Source organism: Eulemur rufifrons, chromosome 30 (assembly GCF_041146395.1).
Source record: "Eulemur rufifrons isolate Redbay chromosome 30, OSU_ERuf_1, whole genome shotgun sequence".
Classification (NCBI taxonomy): Eukaryota; Metazoa; Chordata; class Mammalia; order Primates; family Lemuridae; genus Eulemur; species Eulemur rufifrons.
Window position 1 is genome coordinate 33,973,919 of NC_091012.1, and position 20,904 is coordinate 33,994,822.

At 36.9% G+C, this 20,904-nt stretch overlaps 1 protein-coding gene across 3 annotated transcripts in view; it reads left to right on the forward strand.

The window, feature by feature from the left end:
* The window catches only part of ATP11C (ATPase phospholipid transporting 11C), a 182,055-nt gene that overhangs the window by 80,371 nt on the left and 80,780 nt on the right, over window positions 1–20,904 (forward strand). For 2 of the 3 annotated variants that reach the window (XM_069462993.1, XM_069462994.1), the window contains exons 2-3: window positions 10,054–10,173; window positions 18,450–18,539. In XM_069462993.1, coding sequence (XP_069319094.1) covers window positions 10,054–10,173; window positions 18,450–18,539 — 210 coding nt within the window. Of the gene's footprint in view, window positions 1–4,493; window positions 4,530–10,053; window positions 10,174–18,449; window positions 18,540–20,904 lie in introns of those variants that run through there. The other variant, XM_069462995.1, reaches the window with a different exon arrangement.

Genomic DNA, 20,904 nt, shown 5'->3' on the forward strand with positions numbered 1-20,904 from the left:
GGAAAATTGTTTGGTTTGGGGGCAGTTTGGTCTTTAGTGTGAGTGGTGATGTTTTTGAGAAATCATACGTTTTGAATGTATCTACTCTAATAATTCTTTCATGTGGTTTTATTTCTGCATGTGTGTGTTTTCATTTTATAGCAAAATCCCTGTGTACAAGTAAAATTTGTAATTCTAAGTGGTTTGGTATTTTTTAAAATTGCCCTTATGGGCTGGGTGCGGTGGCTCACGCCTGTAATCCTTGCACTTTGGGAGGCCGAGGCGGGAGGATCGCTCGAGGTCAGGAGTTCAAGACCAGCCTGCGCAAGAGCGAGACCCCATTTCTACTAAAAAAAATAGAAAGAAGTTAGCTGGACAACTAAAAATATATAGAAAAATTTATCTGGGCATGGTGGTGCATGCCTGTAGTCCGAGCTACTTACTCATGCTGAGACAGAAGGATCACTTGAGGCCAGGAGTTTGAGGTTGATGTGAGCTGGGCTGATGCCACGGCACTCCAGCCCTGGCAATAAAAACAAACAAAAATTGCCCTTGTGGCAGTTAATCCTAACCTGTTTTACCTTGCAGTTGTTTGTACCTTTGGTGCAGGGACATGGATTTTATTCTGTTTTATCAGAGGACTAAACTGTTTCCCTAGCGTAAGAGGCACATTTGAGAAGGCATTCATTTTTTCACATCTAAAGATTACCATTAAATAAATTGCCACTGTGGTGCTTTAAATGGGCATCTTTGAAGCCTGAAAGATCCAATGTACCTTCTAGTGTACCAAAATCAGTACCCCAAAGGAGTTTAATCTAATCAGCTTATACTTAGATATTAAAAACGGGCATTAGCACATGAGCCTTTCTCTGATCTTTGTGACTTCGTAATATTTCATTTATTTCTCCCTCCTTTTCTGCTTTAAAGCCTACAAATAAATTTCATCCCCAATACCTTATCTTCTCATGCGTATTTGTTTGTAAACTTTTCCCCACCCTTGACTATTTTTTTTGTTTGTTTTGTTTTAGTGGACAAGGCAGAAAGAGATGGCAAATGAGACAACATCCAAAGCCACGTTTCAGGTTTTATCAGTAGAAGATCTAGCCCCAATTCCCCTGCATCTTCTTAGATCAGATTATTTTGTGAAGCCCTCTCCAAGTTACATAGGAAGAAACCAATGCCAGGACTTCCCTACATACAGACCAATTGATAGTAGAAGGCAGTTAGAACCAAGATCTCCTGGTTTCTTGCCTCTCTTAATTAAGCTTTAGAAGCAAAAGCAGCCACCTGGGATCATGGCCAAATACTTAATTTTACTTATCTATTTTTGGCATACAGGAATAGAAGTTCTCACAACTATAATGCTTATCTCACCTCATACCCTTGAATGCTTTGTCAATATAAGTGATTGTGAATACCATGTATTTTTTCTACCAGTAGACCCTAACATAGATGTAGACTGGATGTGCTGTGCAGATGTGTTTGATGAGGTAAGAAATGTATTAGAGTAGCAATGTCTAAACTATGTTGCACAGAACGTGATGCCACTGGATTTTCCTTGGCAGAGGGACGGGGAAGGGTTCTATGGTCAAATAATTTTGGGAAATGCTGACTTAAAGAATGTTAAAGAAGTTTACTCAAGACTTTTTAGGCCGGGCGCGGTGGCTCACTCCTGTAATCCTAGCACTCTGGGAGGCCGAGGTGGGCGGATCGTTTGAGCTCAGGAGTTCACCAGCCTGAGCAAGAGCGAGACCCCATCTCTACTAAAAATAGAAAGAAATTATATGGACAGCTAAAAAATATATATAGAAAAAATTAGCCGGGCATGGTGGCGCATGCCTGTAGTCCCAGCTACTCGGGAGGCTGAGACAGGAGGATCGCTTGAGCTCAGGAGTTTGAGGTTGCTGTGAGCTAGGCTGACGCCACGGCACTCACTCTAGCCTGGGCAACAGAGTGAGACTCTGTCTCAAAAAAAAAAAAAAAAAAAAGACTTTTTAGAGCTTTTAGTATCAGTATGCATTGCAAATAGCCAAGAGATGGGTTACTGGAGCAGGCTTCCCCCTTCTCTAAGGAACCTCATTACTAACTTGTTTCATGTAAATGCAGTTTGGGAAATGTGGTATTCTGCTATTCTTGTCAGTTCTTACTATGGCATTCCTAGTGGGCAATACTGAAAGGTACATTAAAATTTAACAATCCAAACAATTTTTATACACGAGGCATCACTGAATATTTGCTATGCTCTTCTTTCTATGCTTCAATATACTAAAAGTTATACATTATACTTCATGTCTTGCTAATTTCTGTAGTCTGTTTAACAGACTATATATACATGTTTAAGCAAGCTTTAGGAATAATTACAATCAAATTATCTGTTACATTTATAGCAGACCCAATCTTTGTAGGGCGCAGCAGATTTGAATCCAGACCTTTGGGTGGAGGGAAGGGAGATTTAGATACAAGGTCAATAATTCTGGTAAAGTTCCCAAGTGACCATGTGCACTGCCACAAAAGGAGAAATGAATTCCTAATTTTACTGTGAGTGTCAGATCAACAATTCTAAAGGATTAATGGCATATGTTATAGACAGCAGCCTCCAGGGACGCCTCAAGTGGCTCTTAATTGCTGTCAAACATGCCAACTCTAGTCCTCTTCATGTATACTAAAAAATAGTGTTTTCAAAACCAAGCACTCTCTGCCAGTGGACCATACTCACCTGCCCCTTTGGACAGAGGTGGCCTCAGAATTGCCTATGCTGCTTCTGTAGAGCCAGAAACTTGCCTGCTTTAAATAAAACATTTATACCCAGATTATGTTGAAGACATTGCCTAGTTCTGTGCTGGTCCAGTTGCTGGAGTTTTAATATTTCCATAGTCAGTGAACATCTGCAAACCTCATCCTTTGTTCATGTGAAGAATTTAGCGTCATTTAAAGTGATCTTTGGGTGTTAATCCTACTGTTAGCAGCCTTTTAGGTTGTATGACCTTATTTTAAAGATAAGAAAATTGAGGCTCAACTGAGGCATTTTCCCCCAGGTCTCATGTTGAAGAAAGCATAGGTATAAATAATATTTCCCAGGGTCGTATCTTTCTTGCTTCTCCTGTCCCCTCCCAACCTTGTCCTGAAAGCCTTCACCTATAGGAAGGACGTTTTTTTCAAGAACAGGCTTTTCTTTAAGACATTATAAATTGAGCAGAGAAATTGTCTGTTGTCATGATTGAATTAAAGGCTAGAAATGCTTCACTGAAGAAGTGGCTACCTTTTGTGAGTCAGAACTCACCTCACTGCTTTCATTGCTTATTCAACTAAGCCATGCTCCACAATGGAAACTTGCTTTTCACTTTCCTATTTTGTTGAGTATGTTAAAAAAAAGAAACAAACAGAGGTACCCTGGATGTGCTATTTAACCTAATTACAACTTGGGCATTTTTTTCTAGCCAATTTGCTTTCTGTTTGGTATTTAACAATTTACCTGGAAAAATGCATTCATTAGTTTTACTGGACATGCTCCAGCTTACATTTGAACTGGAAGACCTTTCTAAGAAAGTTATTAGCACTTTTATAATAAAGACACTATCACTGACACAGGAAATAAAATCCTGTTCAAGTCATTGGACACCTCTTTTACAATTTCTCCCCCTAGCCAGATTTTCTTATCTCTTCTTATCCTGTAATAAAAATTCTTCTCTGGCTATCTGGAAAGTAATTTTTGGATGAGAATTTATCTCTTATAGGTAATGATATTGGCAAAGGCATTTTCTCCCCTAATACCCAGTAGCTCTTATCCTTTTGATTGTTAGATATTACTATTTACTGCTGAGATAATAACTTTCTTACCCATGAGATCTCTAAATAGTGAGGAAAATATTCCAGCCCTAAGGAACCTTTCCACAGAAACCATCTGCTTAGCCCTTGTATATATTTTTGTACACATTTTTGAAGCTTCAGTATACCATATTACAGTCACTCTTGGGGTGGGGAAACTCAGTGTATCATAGTAAATACCTAGATTATATCTCTTCTTCGTAAGGTATTTACCTGCCTACAACCAAAAGTTCAATTGTTGAAGCTCATTGTTTAGCCCCACTTATCATGGTCCATGTATTGTAGGCAGGAATTATTAATAGAAAAGAACTTCCCAAGATGAGAAAATACTGTGTGGTGTAAGCTACTGATATTTTAAAATAATGATACTTTATAAAATACAAAAGTTACAAAGGCAAATCAGGTCTTCGGAGAAGAGTAACAAAAAGATGTGAAATGGTGCAGTAATGGAGACCAGGCCACCAGAATGCTGCTTCAAACTCTTAAGGAATAGACCAAGTCTTCTAATGCTTCCTTTGCTACCTCCTGTGGAAGTACATGAGCTAGGCAAGCCACAATTGGCTCTCTTCCCAAATTCTGGGAAACTTTACAAGGATCATGGGGGTTGGTACAAGTTGATTGATAATTTGCAGCATTCTCTCTGTGATTTAGCTGCCATTCATTGTGTTAGCAAAATTCTGCATGTCAGTATGCAGATGGTCCCATCTTTCCCTCCAGCCTCTGAGGTTTGTGATCTATATTTTATTCTGTTCTCTTTTCAGCCAAGTTGGGCTTTGAGGACTTGGGGCCTTCTTTATTCTTGCTTTTTATTTGTATGTGTATTTTTATCCATTTGCTGAGGGCAATCATAAATGCTTAGCTGGGTTGTCAGCCTCACTGCCTCCCTATTTAGAGTTTTAAATTTTGTTAAGTGTTTGGAATGAAAGGTGTGTGTAGATTTGTGTAGCGAAAGTGAAAAGTAACTTCTGAAGCTTTTGTATACTTGCTAGTTAATTTTGTGTGCATATTGTCAGGCTCTGGGTTAGGAAAGATTCTGTTAATGAGGAAAGTTGAGTTGCTGAGCCCCTGTAGGAACTTTGAGAGTCTTGGATTACTTTCTATAAATGGAAGAACCTCCGAATCATTAAAAAAAAAATTCCTCTTAGAATCTCGAATCACAAAATGTTTACAGCATTTTTGATCTATCAACTCTCTGTTAGCCATCCTGTAAGAAAGATGCATTTCATTTTTTAGAGCTACAGTTTCAATAGCCCTGAGGTCCTTGGGGTGAGGACATAGTGGGGGAGGGGAATCAGGATTGGGAACGCTTAGAATTGATTGTCCCTGGTGAAATTAAATGGCTCAGTGATTCACACTGAGATAATGAAAGTCCAACTCTGAGCTTCCAAGCAAGGCATTTCCAAGTCTTCATGGTCAATGCTTTTTCTTAAGTATTGTGCTTGCTGGTTTAGATGTTTGTTTATGTGAGGCTTAATATCCATTCCTGTAGCAATTTTAATTTAATTAAATGTGCTGCCTTTGGATAATGCCTAATTAGAGACAGTCTTTGTCTCTGGGGATGAATTTTGTAGTCAGTTGTCTTTTGGTCAGGTGTTTGAGAATTTCAGTTAAAAATGATCATAATTAAGCTTTAAAGGCAAAAGGACACAAAGTGTTCTATCTCAGCCTTGCTCCACTTCCTCTGGCAAAAGAGGGAGGGACAACTTAATCACTTAAGTTGCAGTAAAAGCAAAATCTGAAAAGAGCAATTTTAAGGATCATTTTAGAGTTATGACTAAATTACACAAGATTATTCATCTTGGCATGTTATAATGGCGTGGACTTGGAAACCTCATGACCACTGAATACATTGTAGCGATTTTAACCAAGAAGCTTAATACACTGGAAATGTTCCCTGGCACTGTAGTGCTCACCTCCCAACCCTAGTATGGACATGCTGACTTTGAGGGGAGCATTTCAATAGACGTCTGAAATTTTATGACATACTCTTTCAATTTTGAATTCATTTGGCCTTTTAAAGACATCATGCTGTTCAAAAATACTAGTGCTTCAGAGAAGAAAATAGCTTTGGCTTGGGGTGTGGAAAACAGTTTTAAACCATTGCCAAGTGTTCAGATTTTAATGAGGTTATTTTTTTGTTGTTCATTTTTGAGCAAATACTTTTATTTGCTATAGGAATTCACGGAGAGCAGTTGAATGACCAATACAAATAATGCTGTAATTGCCACAGATTACATCAGTTAAGATTATTTGCTGATAACCCAGGTAGCTTTGTATTATATCAGGGCCTGCAATTTTCGTTATCAATGGTCTAATTGGTGAGACATTAACTACATGTAAAATGAAATATTGAAAGAGAATCTCATTTTGTGAGCAGCTTAAAATGGTTGGAGGGGACATTATTTGTGGGTTATTTGTATTTTTATTCATTGAAAAGCAAGTTGTTTCAATTATTTTAATTGAAAAGTGCAGGATTTTTTTAAATTTAAATTTTAATAGATTTAGGAGGTACAAATTGAATTTCTTTACATGTATATAGTGTATAGTAGTGGAGTGTGGGTTTTTGGTGTACCCATCACCCAAAATAGTGTACATTGTACCCCACACGTAATTTTTCATCCCTCACCCCTTCTCACCTTCCCCGAAGTGTAGGATTATGGCTGGTATTCTAAAAATTTGTGTAATGTTAGTTAAGGGCAATCACTGACTGAAAGAGAGAGTCTGGGGAAGTAATTCTCAGCCTTGGTTGCAAATTAGAATTATCACCTGGGGAACTTCCCAAAAAATTAGATATTAAATGAAAGACTCAGGCATCAGTATTGTATTTAAAATTGATGTGTGGCCAGGATTAAGAATCACAGGTCTATGGCTAAGTGATAAATTTAAGCTCTCTAACACTTGGAAAGCATGGAGAGGTAGGCTTTGTTTCAGATCCTGTGCCAGCTTTTATAGTGACAGTTTTGTATTGAGGTCTCTATTTTTCCTCAGTTCTTATCTAGTCACTGGTCTGGAGGCAATCAAAAAACAAATTATGCTTCCAACAGCTTTTCATTTTTTATTACTAGGGAAGACAGGATTTTAAGACAATACCAGTTGAATAAAAGTACCATTTTACTACATTAGATTTTTATTGAGAGGCTGTTTTGGGGTATAAATTACTAGCTTTTTAAAGAACAGTATTCAGCTTATACTGTGAAGGTGTAAATCGGGAGTACAAAGGGTGATTTTTATTTTGGGGAGGAACTTTAAATTGCTTTCTCTATTAACTCTTATATTGTAAATATGCTTTTTAATATTTGCCATACTTTAGATGTAGTATGTGATGTGTCATTAAAGTAGAGTCGGTGCCAGCATATTTCAAGTTAAGAAAAATGCTGTTCTTAAGGACATTTGGATGGGAAGCAGTTCAGCACAGAATGGACTCTTAATGAGTTAAAATTCATCACAAGGTAACAGGAATCCTACATTCCCACTCTAGACTACATTATGTGCCATCCAAATGGGAATTTTTTTTTTAATGAGAAAGCATAGAGTTTTCTCTGCTTTGGCACAGGCAAGTACATTGTTCAAAATCGCAGGAACTAACACAGTTTTAACACTGTATATTGGCAGCAAGTGGAAAATTACAAAAAAATTACATGTAAGTTCAGCATTGCCATTTTTATGTAAACCAAACAATATTATACCGTTGCAGGAAATTCCACCAGGAATTGCAGGTTCATCAAATTTTAGGGTGAAACAGGCATGGAAAAGTCATGTGCTTCATACCAACTCACCCCTAGTCCTCAGGCAGCTCTAAACCCAAACCTGCCTGGGCCAACGAGATTTTGCGCTATTTTGAAAAATGTTCAGAAGTGGACATTCTGCAGCTTCTTTCAGGCCTCTATTTTATCATCTAACAACAATCACTGCCATGATCTACACACACACACACACACACACACACACACGCCCCCAGGTTCTATACACACACACAAACCTGCACAGTAATTTCAATCCATTTTCTCCAATTAAATGGAGATAGAGGTCACTTAGGCCTTATTCAAAAGAGATCAGAGAGATAATATATGGGGAAAGCTCTTAATAAAACTATAAATGCCATTCAAATGTAGGGAATTCATAAAAATATGTGCATAAAAATTGCATTATGCTTTTTTTCTTCCTTTTATTCTCTTGCACAGAAGAATGTCGAAGACAGCTCAGAATTGGAGAAGCACTGGTTCATTTTTGTTTTAAGTTAATCAGTAGCCGCTGTAATTTAGGGGGAAATTAATGTATATTGGCAGTGTAGGAAACATCCTGCTTCATTGACCCTCTACCTCCTTTGCCTCTCCCCCATTTTTACTTTGGTAACGTGACTTGAGAACTTGCATAAAAACTCTTCCTTATTTACTCTACAGCCACTTCTTGGTTGTGTGGAAAACTAAACAGCCATATGAATATTAAATTAAAAGTTGCAGATTGCACAGTATACATGGACTTGACATTTTTTGTAATTCAAATTGGTACATTATAAGGGTCAGGTCTGCTGTGGAGACTACAGAAAGGTCTTACCCTGCAACAGAAGGTGGGAGTAGCACTGAAGCCAAATAAACTATACGTCCGGCAGGTGTGTTCACTTTAAGTTTTGCAAAATGTACATTATGGAAAATTTAGTGCTCTTATCAGTAAGCTGTGTCAGACCCTGTATATTACAGTTGCAAACAGAGAAGTCAGTCCCTAAATCAAAGCTACCATCTGATAAAGGTATTGTTTGCTGGTTTCCAGGAACCGTTTGAAAATTTACCTGTGAATCACTTACTCTTAGCCTACAGAGGAACTTGAACAGTCAGGTGTTCTAATGCCTTATCTTTGGGCAGTCAGGAAAATAGTTAAGCTATCCATAACAGTTACTTACTGACTTTTTCCAGATCTCCAGGGATCCCACAAATTTCCTTAGCCTATGCCAGGGTAGCTTTCCAAATTTTACCCTTTATATACAGCCTGAATCTCTCTCCTACTTCAATTTATCCCAATTACTTTGAGCGATTCCCTAGGAATTTGGAAGGCAACACCACACTAAATAGGTCACAAGCTTAAATGAAAATGGAAAGGCAAAGAGATTTTACCTGTACTTTGGGGCAATTTTTATTTTTTAAACTAAGAAATAATTTTCTGTATAATATTTGCATAAGGTACACAAATTCAGCCTTGAATACGCCCAAACATGGTAGACACTTGGAAGACTTTGCAAGCTATAAGTAGTAAGTAATCTTGCTAAAAAATGATTATTTTGAGGGTGGGAATTTATATCTTTGACCTTTAAGTAGATCATTGAAAGGAGAAAAATCTTTATGGCTACATGTATTAAAACATTTTAGGTTGGAAAATTATCTTTTAAAAATAATGGAAATACATAAATCAATATTGGTTTCTATCATACTTCCTTTGACTTAAATTTTATTTGGTAGTCTCAGACATGGTAATATAGTACCATCAAAGGAGACTATCCCAAATTTATATAAGAAAGTGTATTATCCTGATTTAAGAGAAGAAAACAGAGTGAAGCCTCAGTGATATTAAAGGGTGACGTGGGACTTTTAGATTCAGCAAATCTACTTTTAAAAAATATATAAAAGGGGCATTAGAAATATATTTGTAAAATGGGAGTATACGACAATAGGCTCTGAGAGATTGCAAAAGAAATTCTTTTCTGTAAAGCCAAAGAATTACAGTTTCTTTGTAGAAATTATTGATCTTTCCATTAATAGAAACAGCCATTCTATTTATGACCTGTATACTTATAAGTATTTTTGTGTGTGTTTAGAAGTTATTTGCATTGTGTTTCTGCTGTCTGGTAAGGTAGTTGACAAGGTTGTACTCAGTAGTTATATGGTAAATATTCCCAGTCCAACCTTTTCTAAGTTAGTATGTTGCTGTGAAGGTGATGCTCGAGGTTCATTTGGGCTGTGGATGAAAGAAAAATAATTGGCAGTAAAAATATTGTTTCTCTAGGATACTTTCTTTAATCATTTTAGAATTGTACTTTTGGCCTCAGAACAGTTGGTTCAAGCAACACGTTTACTAATCTTTACTAAGTCAGCAAGTAAGAGCTTAGTGGATTTTGAGTTTCTTAACAAGGTTTTCTCCTCTCCTTACTACTTTCTCCCCAGGTTATGGCCAAATATGCTCAGACAAGAATTCTGAGCTTGGTAAAAGCATGGGGAAATGTGATGAAAGACTGACTTTTTTCCTCTTTCTCTTGGTCAGTGTGCTGGAGAAGAGAAACGAGTTGGTACACGTACAGTGTTTGTTGGCAGTCATCCAGTTTTGGAAACAGACGCTTACATTGCACAAAGATTTTGTGATAATAGAATAGTCTCATCTAAGGTAAGTTTTAAAAAAAACACTCAATAGATGTTCATATAGTGAGTCAGATAATGTACTTATTTTTATGCTTCTGAGGATGCTAATGCACTTATATATACACATACATGGATGTGCACTTATACAGATGATATACCAACTATGGTAATTATCCCTCTGAAAGGCAGTTTATTAAAAAAAATTCATCACTTTGTCTTGTTAGCTGAAAGATATTTACTTGCCTTCCATTATGATTCACAGTGCCTATTGATCATGTATATTACTATACGACTTAAAATGTGCTAAAAGTAGGAATTATTTACTTATGCAAAGCTTCTAGAATTACCCTTGAATGGCTGGACTAGGACATAAATGATTTGCATTCTTTTGGAGGATGCTGTTTTGGTATGACTTTATTTGCATCACTTTCTGTTTCCCCTGCCAACCCCCCACCCCCACCCCACTTCTCAAGTACATTTCTGGGTCCTAAAGGGTTCATTCTACTCAGTATACTGCTTGAACTGTGACCTGTTAAGAGTTAAATCACTGCAGCTGTGTCACAATTTGACTACTCGTCCTTAGCATAGTGTAGCACTAAGCCCAGTGGCCTGGAAGTCTGAACACCTGCATTTATATCCTGGCCCAACCATTTACTAGCTGTGTCACCTTGGCCAAATTAATCACTCTGAGTCAGAATGTCCTCATTGGTGAAATGGGACTAATACTCTATATGTGAAAACACTTTTTATAGTTTCTAATACCTGGTAGTCACAATAGTCATCATTCTGTAAGTACTAATTTACTAATCTTTACCTCTGGTTGACCAGGCTAGGTGCTAGGTGTTAGATGGTTGGCCTACTGCCATATCTTGTAGCATGGAACAGTTCTTGATGATTTTCCTCACTTCCTCATGCAGCCTGGTAAGGCAGAGATAAAATGTTTGGTTCACTGCACATTTGCAATCACTTAAGACCTGAAACACAAAATTATGCCCTTCCTTAAAACATACAACATTTTGGTTTTCAAACATGCATTTAATTTCTTTTTTTTTGGTTAGTGATACAGTAGAGAAACATGTGAAATATGCTAAGGACAAGTGGAAACTTTGTTTCCTAAGAGCAGATCTACAGGCTTATAGAACACTCTGAGTATATTTGGATAAAATGTCTGTTTCCTGTTAATCTTATACCCTTGTGGCAGAAATTTTATTCTCAGCCTGAGGTTTATATACCTGTGCCCAAAATAGTGAATAGTCTTTTTACTGGAAATTTTTACTCACCTTGTGGTATCCAATTAAACAATCAGTGCTAGTCCTTTGACTCGGAATTGTGGACTTGTAGACCTGAAAAGTCCTAAGAGGTTATTTTGTTCAACTCACTGACTTTATAGATGGAGAAACCAAACCCAGAGAAATTAAGTTAGTGACATGGTCACCAAGCAGAGTTAGTGATAAAGTCAGGAGCAGAACAAATATATAAGGTCTAATGGCACTGAATAAAAGTGCTATTTTCACATCATTGTGCTATTTGGGCTCCTTCCTCACTTTTTTCTCTCCTTTTGCATCAAAGTGAAATATAAAATATTTTCTAGGGAATTGTTGTTTTCCATAGTATTTTATGTGGAAGAAGGTGAAGTGACTTTCATTGAACTAGTGGTAATTGTTCTGTTGTGATATAATTTATGTTTTCACTTTTTTTTTTTTTTTTAAACAGTGTTCCACTTTGTTGCCTTAGGCTGGAAGGCAGTAGCATGATCATAGCTCACTATAGCCTGGAATTCTTTAGCTCAAGCCATCCTACTGCCTCAGCCTCCCCAGTAGCTGGAACTACAGGCGTGCGCCACTGTGCCCAGCTAATTTTTTTTCATTTTCTGTAGAGACACGATCTCGTTATGTTGCCCAGGCTGGTACTCCTGGCCTTAACTGATCCTCCTACCTTGGCCTCCCAAACTGCTGTGAGCTACTGCGCCTGGCCAGTTTTCACAGTTTGAAAGAATGTATGACTCAGTTTAATTCTCACTCTTTATGTATTTAATGGAATATTTTTCCATATGTTATCTAGCTTCAGTTTTGCCAGTAGGTAAAACAATACAGTGCAATATTTTTAAAAAATAGGAGCCCATGTGCAAATAAAATTCTGTTTCTAAACAGATTTTCACATATATATGAAACTAGGGTAAAGAAGTGAGCATTTCTACATTGATAGACTGGGATCTCTTTTTTCTCTGTGAATATTGTGTTTATAGTTTTTCTAATTAACTATTGATCAACTTATCTACTTTTTCATAAACACTGTAGAGCAAAAAAAGAATTGGCAGTATAGTAACTTCTGAAAAAGAATGAAATCTTAATAATATAATCTTAATATAATAAATAATTATGAGGATAGTATACAATGTAGCACTGAAGAGCTTCATCCCTGGAGACTGAAGACCTGGGTTTGAAGTTAAAGTGAGTCTTTTAATCTCCCTGCATCTCAATTTTCTTTTCTGTAAAATAGGAATATTAATAGATAGTATCTACCTCATGGGATTGTGGTAAGGATGAAATAAAATAATCCACATAAAGCATTTAGCGCTGTGCTTTGCATGCAGTAACAACTCAGTAAATGGTAGATCCTATTGTTATTTGTGTGTCTGTGATTACTATTATAGTACTGAACAGTACTATTAATATTAATTTCCTCAGGCTTATATGTTTTGAATGTCTGGGACGCTCTCTCTTAAAAGGAGACCTTCAGGTCTACTCTGGAGAGACCAATAATTTCACAATTTGACTTTTTCTTCCTCACATTGTCTTTTGGCTCTTTGTACCAGAATCTTTTAATTGAAGAAGTATACAATTTATAGAATATGTCAGCTGCTTTCCAACTTCATAGCAAGTGTTGATTTCCTTTCTCTACCCTTCAGTGATAAAAATAACTATCTTAATTGGGTGCCTTTTTTGTTTATAAATATCAGTAATGTCAATGTAACACTGGGAATAAATGTTAATGCAGGGAATACTGAAGATAAACACTTTGACTTACTTTAAATTCTATTTAATTATAAAATTAGTGTCCTTTTATTTTCTCCTGAGAATACAAATATTTTCATTAGAAAAACTTGTCCTCTACAGCCTTACTACTTTAATGTACTGTATAGGGATTTGGTGAATCACTAGAATTTTGTAACTGGTACAAAACTTAGGAATTCCCTTCTTTAGCAAAGGGAACATTGATTGAACTATGTTAGGATCTTTGGTTTCTATCTTGATTATTGGTTCTGTAGTGTTTTCTTTAAAAATCATGAGCCTCATCTTGAAGGCCCTTCGAAAGAATAAGAGTCAGTGAGTTCTACCTAACTCTTTTTGAAAGTATACTCAGGGTTAAGCTTAGTACTCCCATGTGCAAGAATGTCCTGGATTAAAGTTTCAAGCCTAAAATTACAATAGCATGTCTCCTTATTTTAAAAATCAGAATCATCAGTAGAATTTATTAGACTTCTCTTTGTCTCAGTCTTACCTAACTCTCTGAAGGTGCCTTTTTAAAGTGACTAAATTCTGGTCTAGTTATGTCCTGGTAACTTTTTTTGCTGTTGAATTTATAGTGGAAATTTGAATTTATGGTGGAATTTATAAGTGGAAAGGGCAGTGCATAAAAAATGGGAAAGTTCTGTGTGATAATGGTAATGAAAATGAAAATAGACTGCTGTGATGCTCAAAATTGGATTTAATGCCTACATCAACAAGAGTTGATAATAGAATGAATAAAATAATTTAGCAAAGTGAATAGTTAAGATAGAGCTGCTTATTTACGACTACTCAAAGTAATATATTTTGTTCCATTGTTTCCAAATCCTTCTGGTAGTTAGAAGTCAGTGTTCATTCTAGTAGTTCATTTACAATTGGCTGTTAACTTTATTAGTTACTTTAAATAGCTACAACATTTTTTTTAAATTTCAGCATATTATGGAGGTACAAAAGTTTACGTTACATATATTGCCCTTGCCCCCCGCCCCCAATCAGACCTTCAAGCGTCCCCTAGACGGTGTGCATCGCACTCATTATGTATGTATACACCCATCTCCTCCCTCGCCCTCACATCTGCCCGACACCCGATTAATGTTATTCCTAAATGTGCTCTTAGGTGATGATCAATGAAACCAATTTGCTGGTGAGTACATGTGGTGCTTGTTTTTCCATTCTTCGGATACTTCACTTAGTAGAATGGGTTCCAGCTCTATCCAGGAAAATACAAGAGCTGCTATATCCCCATTCTTTCTTATAGCTGAGTAGTACTCCATGGTATACATATACCACATTTTATTGATCTCATGTATTGATGGGCACTTGGATTGTTTCCACATCTTTGCAATTGTGAATTGTGCTGCTATAAACATTCGAGTACAGATGTCTTTATTATAGAGTGTCTTTTGTTCTTTTGGGTAGATGCCCAATAATGGGATTGCTGGATCAAATGGTAGGTCTACTTGTATCTGTTTAAGGTATCTCCACATTGCTTTCCACAGAGATTGCACTAGTTTGCAGTCCCACCAGCAGTGTATGAGTGTTCCTGTCTACTACTTTATTTTTTACCTGCTTCCCTTTCCTTTGTGCTACACAGACATATTTCTCATCATCATTTTTAATGCTAAATTAGAAATTTTAGATAAAACAAAACAAGTAAAGTTCTAAAGCCTCTTTTTGCTTAAATGAAGTAATAGACTCTCAAAGCTGAGGTTCACTTCAGCGTCCCTCCTTTGAATTAGGAAATTTTGTTTAGTAAATTTGTAAGATTTTTGATTCAAATTAAATTAGATGGTAGATGTTAAGGCAGGGACCCACAACTTTTTCACATAATTGCATGTTTAGAGGCCACACTTGTGTATCAATTATTTAATTCACTACAAAGCAGATGGAAGTTACATTGTATATACTTGGAAAGCTGGCGTTTTTTCTGAAGAAACAGTTTTAAGCATGTTCTAAATGTCAGGGTTCTTTTTCGGTTTATAGTTGCATGTTAAGATAGTATAAAAGATCCATTTACTGACTTCTGAGCAAGAACTTACTTATGACCACCCCCACCAAAAAAAAACCTCAATTCTCACCATTGTGTCTAAAACAACTGCGGTACACATTTTCTCCCTGTGATTAACATTGCTTTTGGTTTGTAGCAACTGACCAAGCCTGAGAGTCCACTTTTTAGATAAATAAGTCAATTTGAATAACTTGGTATATATGGCTCTAGCACAATTTCACTTTTAATTAGAAAACTCTGCAAAAAGTAAGCTTGTCTTGGTCTGCATTAAAATGTTACATTTCTATTATAATGAAAAGATGTTATAGTGACTTAATTTGCCTTTTAGCTAAATCAATGGAGTAAATGGCCAAGGCAGGCTTTTTTTTTTTTTTTTTTTTTGAGACAGAGTGTCGCTTTGTTGCCCAGGCTAGAGTGAGTGCCGTGGCGTCAGCCTAGCTCACAGCAACCTCAAACGCCTGGGCTTAAGCAATCCTACTGCCTCAGCCTCCCGAGTAGCTGGGACTACAGGCATGCGCCACCATGCCTGGCTAATTTTTTTTTCTATATATATTTTAGTTGGCCAGATAATTTCTTTCTATTTTTAGTAGAGACGAGGTCTCGCTCATTGCTCAGGCTGGTCTCGAACTCCTGACCTTGAGCGATCCACCCGCCTCGGCCTCCCAGAGTGCTAGGATTACAGGCGTGAGCCACCGCGCCCGGCCAAAGGCAGGCTTTTTAATTGAGATTGCTTGTATGTCTTTTTTTTTTTTTTTTTTTTTTTTTTTTGTGAAGACGAGAGTCTCATCATCATAGCTCACTGCAACTTCAAACTCTTGGGCTCAGGTGATCTTCCTGTTCCAGCTTCCTGAGTAGCTGGGACTACAGGTGTGTACCACCACACCTGGCTAATTTTTCTGTTACTTGTTGAAACGAGGTCTCGCTCTTACGCAGGCTGGTCTCGCAGGCTGGTCTCGAACTCCTGGCCTCAGGTGATCCTCCCACCTTGGCCTCCCAAAGTGCTAGGATTATAGGCGTGAGCTAAATTTTGTGCTAGGCACCTGTGGTAAGGGGGCTTATGACATGCTCCCTGACCTCTTATTTGCTTATGACCTTTTGAAGGAGAGAAGAGGGCAATAACCAGAATTCCTTAAGGAAGCAATTCATTTAATAAGTTAAAACAGTGGTAAACTAAGAAGAGTTGGTGCTTAGAAACAACAACAATGAAAGTGTTCCCTTTTGATGTGTTTGCATCACCTTCCACAGAGGACTATAACTGTCCTTAATATCTATTTGTTTAATTAAAAACCCTTTAGTTTGGGAACACAAAGTCAGCACACCAGAAGTTCAGCTGTTACCCTGTTGGCGTTTAGCTTATTGTTTTAGAAAGTTGATATTAAATAATTGGGACAGTTACGTGCTACTATGGAGTGTGTCAACTTCAAATTGACTGGATCAGTGATTTTGAGTGGCTTTTATGTTTGGTTACAAGGTACCTTGGAACCTCATGAAAAGTATAGACTTTCTTCTCCTAAGTAAGGCACATCCACACGCAGTTCTTGCATTTAGTTTTGAATGATTCTCTCTAAGGCACTTTCTTGGACCCAGGGAAAGAACCTTTTTAGTTGGCTATTGGTTGCAATGTAGCTGCTCCACTTAATGTGTTTTTTTTTCTGTGTATTCTCTCCGGATTCCCTGAATTTTCAGCCCATAAGCCTTTTAAAATGTAAATTCTCATGTACTACATCCTGTGCTGCCACTTTGGCTTTTCAGTCACCTTATTAATGGATATGTTCTCAGATATTATGCAGATAATTAGGATGGAGATCGTTCAAGTTAAAATTTATCCTTTTAGGTTAAAAAAATTTCTTCCTGGTCTTACTGATTAAGACATCTAGAAAACCCAACTTCTTCTGGTAACTTTTAAATGAACCAATCCTTTAGCTTAAGGTATCAGTGAGAAAGTACATGTGGTTTGATAGTTGGCCCGAGAGTTCTCTCCTTCTGCCCATGTGCAATTTAGCATTGAAACTTTTACCTATTACCAGTTACCAAAGCCCAGGGTGGTATATTGTTGATTAACAAGTGAAAGCCCTCTAAGACCCAGAGTTGTGTGTATACCTTCTCTGCTGTCATGGAGATGGGAGATACTGATAGGAACAGAATTATATCTTTTGGTGAAGATAATCAAGACTCCATAGGTTAGCTGAACCAGGGGAATTAATTTGTTCATTCATCCAAGTAATTTATTGTCAACTTCGTACCAGGCACTGTGCTAGGTTTGGGGAAAATGTAGTAAACAAGACTGATGAACAACCTCCCCCTATAGAGCTCATTGCCTATGGAGGGAGAAACTTTAATAAAAAAATGTACACATATATATTAATAATTCACTATAATGAGTGTTATCAAAGAAGTAAAAATAGGATGATGTGAGAGCACATAGCAAGGAACCTAATTTAGATTGAATCAGAGAAAGCAAAGATATGGGACTAGACAGCCATTGTAATACTCAGAGTGATAACTTCATTTCTGAAAAATGTTTTTGTATGCTATACCTCTAAATATATGTTTATGCATATATGTGAGGTTTAAGTTTCTAAGTGTTGGACATATTAAATATCACTATATGATAATCTAGACCTATATTAGTCATTACTATTAAGATTTTTCAAGTTTTTTTTTAATTTCAAAATATTAGGGAGTACAAATGTTTTAGGTTACATGGATCACTTTTGTAATGCTTGAGTCCCAGCTATAGGTGTGCCCATCACCGAAATAGTGTTCATTGTACCCATTAAAGTAGGTTTTTGTCCCTCCTCTCCTCCCCCTACTCCCTGATTGATTTCCTCTGTGTTTTACTTCCCTCTGTGCACATGTGTGCTCATCAGTTGGTTCCAATTTAATAGTTAATACATGTGGTGTTTGCTTTTCCATTCTTGAGTTACTTCACTTAGGAGAATGGTCTAATACAACCCTTATGGAAAACGGTATGGAGATTCCTCAAAGAACTAAAAGTAGATGTACCATTTGATCCAACAATCCCACTTTTGGGTATCTACCCAAAGGAAAAGAAGACTTTTCATCAAAAAGACACATGCACTTGAATGTTTATTGCGGCACAATTTACAATTGCAAAAGTATGGAATCAGCCCAAGTGCCCATCAATTCATGAGCAGATTAATAAAATGTGCTATATATATATATTATACACCTTGGAGTACTACTCAGCCATAAAAAAGATGAATTAATACCCTTTTCAAGTTTTCTTTCTAATAATATTTTTTTATTCTTCCCCCCTTACAGTATACACTTTGGAATTTCCTCCCAAAGAATCTCTTTGAACAGTTTAGAAGAATTGCAAATTTTTATTTTCTCATCATTTTCCTTGTACAGGTAAGAGCTCCATAAATAGCAGTGCAACTTTTAGATACTTGATTGCATCAAACAAATTTTCAATCCATTTCTAACCTTAAAATGCCCTGTAATTATAAAAAAGACATTCCAGGGATTATTATAATATGAATTTTTAAAGTAGAAATATAACATTTTAAGATTTATATGACTTTGTAGATTTTTAAAGTGTGGCATGTTTCTGGAAAACTTGAGCTTTTATTTCATTGTTACTTTCTTTAACACTTTCATGAATTTACATTTTTGCTCATCCTAGAAGGATGTGTATTGTGTACTATTAAATGAAATGGTATATATCAAAATTGAAAATAGTTCAAGCTAATAAATAGTTTCATATACTTTGTTAAACACCAGTTTCAGCCTGATTGAAAACTTCTGTTATTTTCATGATTACCAGTTTTGCTCTGCCTCATTCACCTACCTTAAAGGTGGAAGCCTAGTAGATTGATCTATTTCTCTGTGTTCCTTCTACTCTTCTGTTTCAAATTTTAGACATTTTAAATTGCATCTTCCATCTTTAGGTCTATAAGCTATTGAAATCGTTCCCTTGCCATAATTACCCCTGAAAAGTTTACTACATTAAAGGTACTTTTTCTCTTATTTCATTTTTTAAACGAAGCAGAAAAAATTCCAGTGAAATCACTCAAATGCCTTGTTCATGTTAAGTGCTTCTGGTTATCTACTTTGAGGCTTTGATTAAATGGTACCATAATTGAATTTAGCCTTGGTATATAAAACCAATCTGGGATGCAGTATGGGAAAGAGCCAATTTTAATACTGAATGATGGAGCATTTGAAAAGGAGGTCCTCTAATTCCATGGTCAGATGTCTTACAGACATAGAATAAACTACATAGAAGATTCTGCTTGCAAGAATCATTCTGCTTGGCGGGTAGTGCATTTCAGTTCAGTTCAGCAAACCTGTAACAAGCACCTAGTGTGTGCTGTGCAGTAGTACAGGCAACAAAGATGGTAGCAGGTACAATGAATATCAAGATATATCTTTTCTACCCTTATGGAATTTATGTTATAGCTGAGAAGACAGTCATGTAACAGTCATGTATTCATGTGATTTAGTGTAGTAAAGTCATTCAAGTAACATGAGCAAAATGCTATAGGTATACAGTAGAAGTTATGATTTTTTTGTAACTAAAAGAATGCTTCAAAGAGTAGATCATATCTGAACTGAGCCTTGATGAATTAGAGTGAGTTTACCTGGTAAAGAAGGCCAGACCAGCATCTCAGGGGTAGGGAAAAGATTGCCTAAAGGCACAGAGCCATGTAGAAGCCTTGTGTGTACCTGGAAGTATGCACTGTATTTGCAACATGAGGAGTATGGCAGGGGCAGGTCTAGCTTGGGGATTGGAGATGAGAATCAGTGAGTTTTGTGGATGGATCTCTCAAATATATTAATAGTTTTCTTTCAGCATTTCTTAATTTCGGTGAATGATGACAACATCCATCTAGGCATGTTAACAAGGCACTTGGAAGACATCATTAATTGACACTTGGCAGTATTACCATTTTTGCCTCCTAAATACCTCTAGAACTTCTTTCCATGTCTGCTGCTACTACCCTAGTCTAAACCATCATCTTTCACCTAGATTATAGCAATATATTGCCTCCTAAATGGACTCCCTGCCTCCACTCTTACTCCCTTCTAATCTATCTTCCACAAAGAAGGGAGAATGATCTATTCAAAATGCAGTTCTGTTCATGTGATCGCTCGCTGCCTAAAACCTTCAAGGATTTCCTGCTATTTGTGGGATAAAGAATGAACAGCTTTCTCTGGCCTAGAGAGCCCTGCACAGTCTGGACCCTGCCTCCCTCTCCAGTTCCATCTAACACCACACTTCCTCTTGCCACTGGCTTCCTTTATTTCCTAATGTGTGCCATAATACTCCCTTCTACCATACAGGCTTTGCATATACTGTTCACTCTGACTGGAAAGCCTCCTTTTGTCTACTTAACTCCTGTTTACCCATCAAATCTCAGCATCTGTACACTTGTTTTGATGACTGGTTTTCCCTAAAAGCCGCCAGCTACATGAAGACAGGGACTTGTCTCCATCTTGTTTAAAGTAGTATCTCTAGAGACTGGCTGATAATAGCACAGGGGCTGACAGAGTGGTTCTCAATAAATAGGTGGTAAATGAATGGATGTATTTCAGTAAAGGAGTTAATCCAAGCTGGGATGAAAACTATGCTCGAATATAGGATTATTTTATAAACTAACTGCTGTGTCGTTTGCTTTTGTTAATGTTAATGAAAATTAACATTCACCCTACTATTGGAATATGTTTTGTCTGTATTTCTGTTTGAAATGTTTGTAGCATGTAAGTGCTGCAT